This window comes from Artemia sp. Qi Xiang Cuo, chromosome 1 (assembly GCF_049724085.1).
Source record: "Artemia sp. Qi Xiang Cuo chromosome 1, ASM4972408v1, whole genome shotgun sequence".
Classification (NCBI taxonomy): domain Eukaryota; kingdom Metazoa; phylum Arthropoda; class Branchiopoda; order Anostraca; family Artemiidae; genus Artemia; species Artemia sp. Qi Xiang Cuo.
Genome location: NC_142794.1, coordinates 37,342,379 through 37,354,472, shown reverse-complemented (window position 1 = coordinate 37,354,472; position 12,094 = coordinate 37,342,379). Strand labels below are relative to the sequence as shown.

The following is a 12,094-nucleotide window of genomic DNA, read 5'->3' as shown; positions in this document are numbered from 1 at the left end:
GGTGTAGGAAGAAGGCTTTTCTGGCTCTCGAGGAAAATTTTTGGATCTTGGGCCCTCTCCAACGACCATTCAAATTCACGTTCATTGATACTTATATTTGAGAATGACTTTGATGATTTTTTATTTATATTTGTGATCTTTTATTTATTTATTTCAGGCTTTTTAGATGCAAGCGTTGTGGAAAGTGTAATGCCGTTCTTAATCCGAATGAGATGGTCTTGCGCGCTCGAGAGCTAGTGTTTCACGTTGACTGTTTTAGTTGTCAGACTTGTGAAGTTAAACTACAAAAAGGCGATAGCTTCGGTCTTTTTGGGTCTAGCCTTCTGTGCCAGCAGCACTATCAGGTAGGCCTACTTTATAATTTTAAATATATATTTGTTGTATTTCCAATAGGGCATATGCTTTTTAAAAACTTTCAGTACTTCGCTAACTTGGCTCCGCCCCTTTAGCGTGTCTTTCATGCTATGAAATTGACGTGTCAATTGTACCGATTATAATGACTCTGATATGATCTCCTAAGGCTATTGAAAGAATCATCCCTGCCACCGCATTTCTCGGTGACCGATTAATAAATAAACATTGCTGTGTCGCCAGCGCTGTGTCAGGTATAAAGAAGTCGACGGGAAACTTGGCTTCTACAAAGGTCCACAAAATTCTTCGCTAAACCACAGGTAGAAGAAAAACTGCTGTTAATTACTATTTTATACCATAGACAAGGTACCACAATTTAAAAAAGAAATAAAAAAAAGACTACTGTCGCTTTTAAGTATCAGTTTAATTGGAATAGAACCAGTAATCTTTCCTACCTATTATACACTGATTTTACAAGGATCCGCATTAGAGCCTCCAGATCAAGCCCCCTTATTGATTCCCTTATAGTAACTTTTGCTGATGTTTAAATATTAAGCTGCCTGAAAGTAAATATTTTTAATTGCAAGGTTTTTCGTGGGACTAAGAAGCCATTACCCCCTTTATAGCTCAAAAATCCAAAAAATGTCCCAAAGAAGTGAAGATTCTAGTAAAAAATTGGTTATCGAGGGTTTTTTTTCAGTCTCTAGCCTCCTTGGAAGACTCATTGTTTCCTCTTATCAAAATTGTAATCTATAATTATAACTATGTCACTATACCTGATACAAACATATTTTAACTGTATGTGTGTTCAGCTTACCCAGTGTGAATTAAGAACAAAACTTCATTTTACTTCTCATTTTACCCTCTAGGTTATCTAGGAAGAGTATAAATAGAGAGAAAAAAATTATTTCGTAGTAAAGAGTGTGCTTTAGTTTCATCGAGAATTATATTAAAGGCCTTACAAAATATTTCTTTTCTGTACACCAGGGCTTTGTCAATGAGTATTGAATCCCAAATTAATAAAAGCACCTAAGTTCATATGACTAGCAGCACCTCCTTGGTGAGCCCTGATTAATTTTATCTTATAATTTATTCGTTTACTCCCACATTCATTTGGTCATTTACTGGCTCAATCGTTCCGCTGGGTGTAATCTTAAACCAGCTAAAAGACCAAAAGATAGGTGTTACAAGATTTTTCATAAGTAGTCTCTCTGTTTCTCTGCGGTTTATTCAGCTGAGTTTTTAGTTTAGTATTTGTTACCTGTTTTAGTTATACTATCTTGTAAATATTCGTGTTTAATCTTACCGATGAGGTCAAGAATGTTGCCGCTTCCTTTGAATTACCTTATCATTCTTATTTTATGTTGCAGGATGTCCTGAGCCAACATGACGGCCAAAAACCCCCCTTTCCGTCTGAAAGTCAATTTGTCTCTAGTCCAACCGCTCAACATCCAATGACACAATCTCCTTTGCCAGCTTTATTACCTATAAATTGTACCTCCTTTCCATCTTACATGTCTTTCTTACCTAGTACAGTACCTACGCAGTTCTACCCCAATGCAACGATGAATCTGCAAAATCTATCAACACCACAGAAGGGGAGGCCGAGGAAACGGAGAGCGAAACTTGATTCAATGGGTATGTTTCATTCAAGTTGATTCAGCTGTTACAAGTTGTTTTTTTTAAGCAGTTCCTTGTTTTGAGTTCACCCACGACATGGGCCAGATATTAGCCCAATCTATTATCAGTAGATGCAGTGGCGTCATTTCGGAGGGGGGGGGCAAGGCGCGCAGTTGCCCCCCAATAAGTTGGGGAAAAAAAGCTTGTATAGCCTATGCCCCTTGACTCTCCGGATGGAGACCCCTCTTGTCCTCCCCCCAATGAAAATGCTGGAGCTACGCCCCTGAGTAGATGCATACAGATTATTCAGATGTAGCAGTCTCCACAATACCCGTTTTTCAGAAGCGGTGAATATTTTTTATTTCAAGAGGTTTCTTGACAATTATAAAAATAGATGTTGTCCCTTCAGACCTTTCAGGATATAGAGGAGTACGAAGTAGGTCATTTCACACGTGCTAAAACGATAGAGTTTTAGACTATTATAATAACTATAGGTTAAAAATCTTCCACGTGTATTGATCCTACGGACACAAAGACGCTGGACCACTACAAGAGTCTCTGTCAGTGCACTGGCTTGTCTTGGAGCCTATAATCAGGGTTGCCACCGTCAGTAGGATTTTACTAGATCTAGTAAAAAAAATCGAGTAAATTTAGAGGATCTAGTGAATTTCCCGAAATCTAGTAAAAACTAGTAAAAACTCAGGATTTATAGTAAACAAAACTTTTTTTATTTTTCATGAATTCAGGGAAAAAAATTATCGTAAACATATGACAATTTAAAATTTTTGCTTGTCTGTTTTACGATTTACAATTTGGCTTGTCTGTCTCAGAGACAGACAAGCAGTCACCTATTTTCATAAACAGACACTTCACTTCTGGCGTCTAAACGTTAAAAGACTCATCTTTGTGTAAATTAAATCTTATTGAATATACATGAATCTAAAGTGGCGCTAGTGTTTCTGATGATTAGGAATCTATTGGAAGAAAAACGAAAACAAGCCACTCCAGGTGATTAGAGGAATCTTCTCAGCTTAAAAATTTTTATAGAGAAAAAAGGAGCCTGTTTAGAGAAATTGAAAGTAAGTAGAAATGTAACATTATATATATATATATATATATATATATATATATATATATATATATATATATATATATATATATATATATATATATATATATATATATATATATATATATATATATATATATATATATATATATATATATATATATATATATAATAATAAGCAAGGGCAGATACAGGATTTTTTTTCGGGGGGGGGGGGGGTTACTAATTTTTGACTTTTTCGGGGGGGGGGGGTTACTAATTTTTGACTCAGTTTTCGACTTATTATACTGATTTTTACCTTGGTTTTACTAATTTTCGACTTATTTTCTACGTGGTCAAAATTTGGGGGGGGGGGGGGGTTAAACTGGGTGACCCCCACCCCCCCTGGATACGGCCTATATAGATATATATATATATATATATATATATATATATATATATATATATATATATATATATTATATATAATTATTATATATATATATATATAATATATATATATATATATATATATATATATATATATATATATATATATATATATAAATATATATATATATATATATATATATATATATATATATATATATATATATATATATATATATATATATATATATATATATATATATATATATATATATATATATATAAAATGATTTTTGAACTTGTAGGTTTCCGGAATTTTCAATCATACTATGAAAACTAACGAAAAGAGGAAAAGAGAAAAAAAAATTGTGAAAATCGTATTGATCATCCTCCTATAGTAAAAATCGATGCTTGATGGTGCCCGTGCGGAGTAGTGCCAAAATTTTTTTGAGCATTTAGTAAAAACAGATGCGATCTAGTAAATTTTTCCTCTCCGATTTAGTAAATTCTTCCAGGTCAGGGTGGCAACCCTGCCTATAATGTTGTTCAGTCTATGATGCGATTGATGGGTCGATGTAGGGGCATAAGGGTAAGACACACTATACATAGTGGTTCGCAGTATTGACAGACATGGTGCTTTTGGTGTGGCAGTTGTTGGCAGTGAAATTACAACATTTTTGTTTTTAAACATTATTTAAAAAGGGACTATATAGGCCTATAAAAGGATATGTTTTGCAGTTTTAAGTTGGGTTAATATATTGTCCAATTTGCTTGGTGCTTTTAATTCTTAACTTTGAATTAATTTTTAATCTGTGTTGCACTATTCACGAACATTTATGGGGGGGGGGGGGATAAAAGTGTATTTTCCGAAAGCTAAGGGTACATTTGTCATTTTTCAATGAGAATACCAAAAAAAATATTTTTCAGCGAAAGTACCCGTAAAAGTTGTTTTTAAATCTAGATGAGGTAAGTCCCCCCTGCCTCCCAATTGACGTCATTAATGTTGCAATTAAAACATTTTTATTTACGCTGTCAGGGTAAGCTAAATATAGACAATATAGACCAGGCACAAACATATTTTTTCGGAAAGGGGGGGGGGATGACAGTTTGGATAAGAAGTGCCTGTAAAACTAGAAAAAAAAGGATTTCAAGGAACTTGTGGGTCTCGAGACATACAGATATACATCTTTTGAGTACGATATACCTGGTTCGTATTTACTTTTCCGTTTTCGGTCCGGCTAAAGCCATTCTGCTCTGTTGTCGACGGACATGCATTTATGGTCCATGTAGCCTAACGATGCACAAAGTTTGGTATGATGTTATCATTTTTATCTTTTTCCGGCAAGTAGAAAGGAAACTGCAAAGCTATAATGTTGTAAACACTACATCACGATGAGTGAGTTGTTCAAAGGGGTTAGATTGTCACGGTTGTGTATACGCAATTGTTGAGTGTAGGCTACATTCATTTAAAAAAAAAAACTTTCCGAAAAATAAGTTTTTCAAAGGAAAGTAAAGGTCGTTTTAAACTTAAGCTCAACAGATACAAATACTTTTAAAATTCAAACTAAAAACGACCAGAAATTACTATTAAAGAATAAATGAAACCCAAAACGAGCAGAAATTAAATAAACAATCATAGCAAAAAATACAACAAGTAATAATATAAATGAATAAATAGATTTTAAGCTATTAATGCTTAGATTGAATATGAACATCGAGCTTAAAACGAAAAAAAAAAATTTCCAAGTAAACTATAACTTGGACTTAAAGCGAACAGAAATTAACTAACGATCAAAGCAAGAAAATTTACAACATGTGTTACTGTAAGTGAATAAATAAATATTAAAACAAGCGAAACTTAAAGTGAATAAGGAAGTCAAGTTTTAAATGAACAAAAATCACCACAAACGAGAGTTTGGGTATCGCATCCTTCTCTCACTGTAAAAGACTAAAACCTACCGCGTCATTGGTGCTTAACTGAAAACTAATTATATTACAAATATTTTCTTTTCCAGTTCTTACAGCATTGAAAACAAAAATACAATTACAGTGAAATAAATTCTTGAACTGATGTATCTTCCAACAATTAATATAATTATACATCAAATATTAAGTTTGATTTTTTTTATACTTTCCAATAATTTTAAAGACTAATATAGTTTTCAGTTACGCACCAATTATGCAGTATGTTTCAGTCTTTTACAGTGAGAGAAGGATGTGATACCCAAACTCTTGTTTGTGGTGATTTTTGTTCGTTTGAAGCTCGATTTGCATACTCAATATAAGTTTCACTTGTTTTAAGATTTATTTATTAATTTACATTAATATCTATTGTATGTTTGTTCGCATTGATTGTTTATTTAATTTCTGTTCGTTTTAAGTTTCATTTATACTTCAATAGGAATTTTTTTTTCGTTTTAAGCTTGATTTTCATATTAAATCTAAGTATTACTCGCTTTAAGATCTATTATTCATTTATATTATTACTTGTTGTTGTTTTTGCTATGATTGTTTATTTAGTTTCTGTTCGTTTTGGGTTTCATTTATTCTTTAATAGTAATTTCTGGTCGTTTTGATTTTGAAATTTAAAAGTTATTTTTATCTTCTGATAATAAGTTTAAAATGGGCATTACATTTATTTTAAAAACTTATTTTTCGGAAAGTTTTTTTTTATTAATTTTTGTTCATTTTTGATTGCAAAAACTTCAAGTTTTTAAAAATTCCTTATTTCAAAATCAAACTTAAAAAAAATCAAATATTCATCGAATTATCAAAACAGGTATCAAAGTAACAATATCAAAGTGAAAAAATGGGTTTGTGTCAACCTCGGAGTTTTTATCATCTGATGTTTGAATTATTTTTAACAAAATTGTTATCTCAAAATTTTTATCGGATGGGTTTGGGGAAAAAGGGCGTGTGGGGACTAATTAAGCTTCGGTCTCTTGACTCTTTAAAAGTGAACTAGAACTTTCCATTTCAATCAAATGAGCCCTCTCTGAAGTTTATACGAGTATCCCTTCTATAAGAACCATATATATCCCCAGAGTATAACTTACAACGCCTGTCTCTGGGCCCTGGGGGGGGGGCTGTGTCGACCCTGGAGATTTAATATATGATGGTTGACCTTTTTTTTAACAAAATGGTCACCTCAAATTTTTATCGGATGGGTTTATCCATCCGTCTGAAACGAAATAAGGTTTGGCGTGAATGTTTTTCATTGACTACTTTTTCAACATTTTCTGAACAGATCGTCATAGGTCAATGCTCTACATTTGTATTGATTCATTGATTTTGAATAACTTTTTTTTTCAAATGATTAATTACTTATGAAACGAATTATATTACACATATTATGTTTGGATAACATGTGTCGACCCTGGAGTTTTTGTTATCTGACCCTTGATTTTTTTTAACAAAATCGCTACCTCAAAATTTTTATCTGATGTATTTGGGGGAAAAAAGGCGTGAGGTAGGGGCTAGTTCACTTTTGACTCTTAAAAACTGAACTAGAACTTCCAATTTCCAATCAAATGAGCCCTCTCTGAAGTTTATACGAGAATTCCTTCCAAAACAGCTATATATGCCCAAAGGTATAATTTATGATTAATTAATATATATAATTATTATAACTAATGATTAATTAGTTACAAAAAGAATTATATTACAAATATTATGTTTATATAACATGTGTCGACCCCGGAGTTTTCGTTATCTGACCTTAGAACTTTTTTTTTTTAACAAAATGGATACCTCAAAATTTTTATCTGATGTATTTTATGGAAAAAGAGCGTGGGGGGTTAGTTGCCCTTTGATCACTTTTGACTCTTTAAAGCTTGACTAGAACTTCCAATTTCCAGTCAAATGAGCCCTCTCTGAAGTTTATACGAGAATCCCTTCCTGCCCCCGGCCCCTGGGGGTTTTTGTCGACACAAGAGTTTTGTTATTTAACCTTTCAACTATTTTTAACAAAATGGTATTTTTAACCCTTGCATATAAAGCAGCTCTGGGGGGAAAATAATAAAAAAATATTGAAGCTATATAAGATTTATTCATTCATTTATGTTTGCACCGGTTATTTTTATGTTTGTAAAATAGTAAATTTTAATTTCTGTTCGTTCCGGGATTCGTTTATTTTTTTAACAGTAATTTCTGGTCTTTTTGAGTTTTAACTATAATAGGACCAACATAATTAATTTATGTTGGTCCTGAGTTCAATATGGCCTTTTACTTTTCTTAGAAAACTTATTTTTATGCAAGGTTTTTTTTTCATTAATAATAATACAACATTGAAGCCTTATGGCCTTTGCTATAGAAAACTTAATTACATGCCTCTGATAAATCAAACGTGATTTTTTCACACAACAATGAATGGATAAAAAATGGCTTCCAAAGACAGTAGTTAGGCTATTTCATTTGTTGATGCAGAAACAACAGGATTGTTTTGATTAGACCATTTTTCGGATTTTTTTGTGCCACAATAATTTAGCTATGTATTTTAACCTTATTTTAAGTATGGCTGTAATTTTAAGTATTTTAGCATTTCCAGTTTGAGAGAATTTCATGGAGCAATTGGATAGAAAACTCTTTATCTAGTTCTTATTAGGGTATTTTGATGTGTTTTAACGTCCCTTTGAAATTTCTTGAAACTTATATCTTTCTTCCCATACGAAACTTTTCCTTATTAAAGTCTTTGGGATGGGGGCAGCGTAGTTGGCACAAAGAAGAAAACATTAGCGTAGACAGTAGGAGAGGGGGGAGGTTGAGGTCTTTGAACTATTTACAAAAAATATATCTCAAAGTTCTTATCGGATGGGATTTGAGGAAAAGAGGGCACGGAGGGGGGGGGGGGGGGCTAGGTGCCCTCCAATCTCTTTTGACTCTTAAAAAGTGAACTAGAGCTTTCAATTTACAATTAAACGATCCCTCTTTGAAGTTAATAGGAGCATCCCTTCCATAAGACCCATATATGCCCCCAGGGCATAACTTACAACGCCTGCCCCCAGGCCCTGGCTGGTTGTGTCAACACCGGGATTTTTGTTATATGATCTTTGACCTATTTTTTAACAAAATAGCTATCTTAAAATTTTCATTGGATGCATTTGGGAAAAAAGGGTTGGGGGGGGGGGGGAGCTGGTTACTCTCCAATATCTTTTGACGCTTAAAAATTGAACTAGAGCTTTCAATTTCCAATCAAATGATCCCTCTTTGAAGTTAATACGAGCATCCCTTCCATAAGACCCAAATATGCCCCAGGGCATAACTTACAAGGCCTGCCCCCGGGCCTTGGGGCGTTTTTTCAACACAAGAGTTGTAGTTATATGATCTTTGAACTATTTTTAATAAAATAGCTGTCTCAAGACTTTTATTGGATGCATTTGGGAAAAAAGGGTTTGGTGGGGGAAAGCTGGTTACTCTCCAATATCTTTTGACGCTTAAAAAGAGAACTATAAATTTCAACTTTCGATCAAATGAGCCCTCTCTTAAGTTTATATAAACATTCCGTCCATAAGAACCATGTGTGCCCCAAGAGCATACCTTATAACCCTTTCCCGTTAGCACTGTGGAGGGAGTGTCCTGCTCAAACATATAGTTTCCCGAACTTCCAACTACGTTGAACAAAATGGCTATATCAAAATTTTTACTGGACGTGTTTGGGGAAATGGTAGGCGTGGAAAGGGTATCAGTTGCCTTAGAATCACTTTCGACTATTAAAAATGGAACTAGCCATTTAAATTTCTAATCGAATGAGCCCTTTCTGAAGTTTCTACGACAACGTTGTCTATACAAAACCTTATATGCCCCCAGGGCATAACTTACAACCCTTACCCTGAGGGCTGTGGGGGAGTTGTCATCTTCAAAGACCTAACTTCCAAAACTTAAAACTACGTTTAATAAAATGACTGTATCAAAATTTTGATAGGATGTGTTTGGGGAAAAGGTGGGCGTGAGAGGGGGGTTAGTTGCCCTAAAATCGCTTTTGACTATTAAAAAGGGCACTAGTCTTTTGAATTTCCAATCAAATGAGCCTTTTTTGAAGTTTCTACGACAACGCCTTCTATAAAAACCTTATATGCCCCCAGGGTATAATTTAAAACCCTTCCCTTGAGGGTTGTGGTGGAGTTCCTTCCTCGAAAACATATTTTCTATCTGGAAATCAACTACGCTGTACAAAATTCTATCTCAAAATTTTGATTGGATGTGTTTGGGGGAATGATGGGCGTGGGGGGGCTAGTTGCCCTCCAATCACTTTCGACTATTAAAAAGGGCACTAGAACTCTCCATTTCCAATCGAATGAGCCCCTTTTGAAGTTTCTACGACGACCCCTTCCATATTAAGTACCTCTGGGAAATAAAATAACAATAAATAATAAAACATTGGAGCCATATGGCCTTTATTATAGGCAACGCTGCAGCGTTGCCCCTGATTAAAATACTCATCGTAACGGAACTCCGTAGCCAATATAGCTGCGATGTAAATTGCTCACAGTTTCGAATAGTTATTCACAGAAAGTAATATCCCAACTATAAAATAAATCCTCTGCTTTGCTCGTTAAAGCTTCTACATTGTAGTTTTACCTGACTGCCATTTTTATCATCGATATTTTTGGCGTATGATAATCTTGGTTCTAACTGAATGCGAAGAAAGATTCATAGGCTATTCTTTTTATGGAATTTTTTTATGAAACACTTTATGAAAAATGTCTAAATAAATTGTTTTTCATTTATTTCAAAATGGTTTTGTCTGCATCGAGGACTTGCCCCCTCCTCGCCACCAATTGAAGTACTGTTTGTTTTATCACACATGGCACAATTCTGCCACACCTCTTCGCGCCACACTTGCCACGCTTCTGAAGCACGTGGAGCGCATCACCTGGTGTGCACAATTTGAAAACCAACAACCCTTTGGTCTGCACACTGTAAATTATAATTTACATTGTTAGATGATGATAATAATGTAAAAATTAGATGTGAGGGGGGGGGGCAAATTGTATTTTTTCAAGTTTATGAGGGGAGTTTTATTAGTTTTTTTTACTGAAAATACCTAAAAAATTATTTTTCCAAACCTGATGGGGGGGGTGTACACATCGGGGGAAGGTCAAGTGCCCCCGTCATTGGCACCACTGGAAACTGTAAGTCTGTTCATGCTTCCTTACCTCAAGTAAATTCAGTGACATCCCTTTCTCCTAAAGTTTCACGAATTGACACCATTGGGCGAGTTTAAAACGAGATAATTGAACAATTTTGAAAATATAAATGTAAAAAAAGAAAGAAAAAAATTTCTACGATTGGAACTACTATCGTTACCAAATGTTGTTTCAAGAAAAAGTAAAGTTCATCATTTCGGAAGTCCAACACTGTTACAATATACACTATGGCGTATATTAAAATTTTATTTACACGTTATGTCAGGGTGATTATGCCTGACAAGATTACGCTAATAAAATGCTATATACTTTTACGTAGATAGACTTTGTATACATGCATGAGCGTTGTAGGCAATTGAAATGCTTGGGGAAAGGGGCTACGCCTGTCCCATGCTAAAATTTAACACATTTGTAATTTGGCTAATTGTACTGTTTTTATATGTTTGTGGGTTCCTTCCCCCAAGCAATTCCTCCCTTCCAAAAGTACTAATGTCTGAGCATATTCATGTTGTAGGATTTTTGCGAAGACCGTGATTCAAGTGTCAAACGGACTAAATTTATTTTTTAGAGTCCCAGTGTCTATTAGAGCCCGTGGGAATATTTAAGCAAGGATAGAGTCTGCAATTTTTTTCCAAAAGTGGGTGGGGAGGGGGTAAATTCTTGCAAAAGACATATTTTTCCCAAAAACGGCAATATTTTTACCAATTCTGTTTCGTTTGTATATTTTTGGCTTTACTTGTCGGGGAGGGGGCAAAGATTTCAACTTTACCACAACCATGAGGCCACTTATGCTCACGTAATGTGGGGATACACCTGTCTCTGTGAATTGCGACTTGGAAAACTCGAGGTCCGATTTTATGCAAACAAATAAATAAATGTATTGTTTTTAAGATACTCGTATCATTAAAAAATTCTTGGCAGTTGCATTAATCTGCCAATATCAGTTGAATTGATATTTACTGAGTTGCAGCATTCCAAGTAATGTACAAAAACAGGATATTTCATGTCCTTTGGCAGTGTTATGTTGCAATAAAAGATTATAACCATTATATCCTATTTAATATCGAATTAATGGTCCTTACGTAGACAAACAGCATATACGAGTAAAAGTAAAATATATCTCTGTTCATTTATTCTTTTGGTGCTTACGCATTATCCAGAACACACTCAAGAAGTTCGCTTTGTTTGAACTGAGTTAACCAGTTTTTCTCTCGGATTCGGTTATAATTAGCTTATTCTTTCGTGAAATAAACTACCATGCAGATATATTTTAATTAAATTTTAATATATAGGGTGGTTAGGTTAGGTATTTAATATAATGCGTTCTGGGCGGTCTGCTTTCCATAATTCTCTGTAACAGTTTCCATAATTTTTGTTTTTAAAGTATTAAATTTTCATCACATTTTGGTATATTTCATTATGATTAGCCTAACTTCAGTTCTCGAGTGTGTTCTAGATAATACATGAGTACCATTTTCTTAATTACTTAAGGTCATCACCGTACCCTAACTATTTTTCTAGCTATCCAAATCATACTTTT

At 34.1% G+C, this 12,094-nt stretch overlaps 1 protein-coding gene across 1 annotated transcript in view; it reads left to right on the top strand.

Moving 5' to 3' along the window:
* Window positions 1–12,094, top strand: part of LOC148956259 (LIM/homeobox protein Lhx9-like) — a 58,573-nt gene that overhangs the window by 26,912 nt on the left and 19,567 nt on the right. Inside the window, exons 3-4 of the mRNA XM_089094757.1 lie at window positions 158–344; window positions 1,722–1,989. Of these exons, the coding sequence (XP_088950883.1) occupies window positions 158–344; window positions 1,722–1,989 (455 nt within the window). The remainder of the gene's footprint in view (window positions 1–157; window positions 345–1,721; window positions 1,990–12,094) is intronic.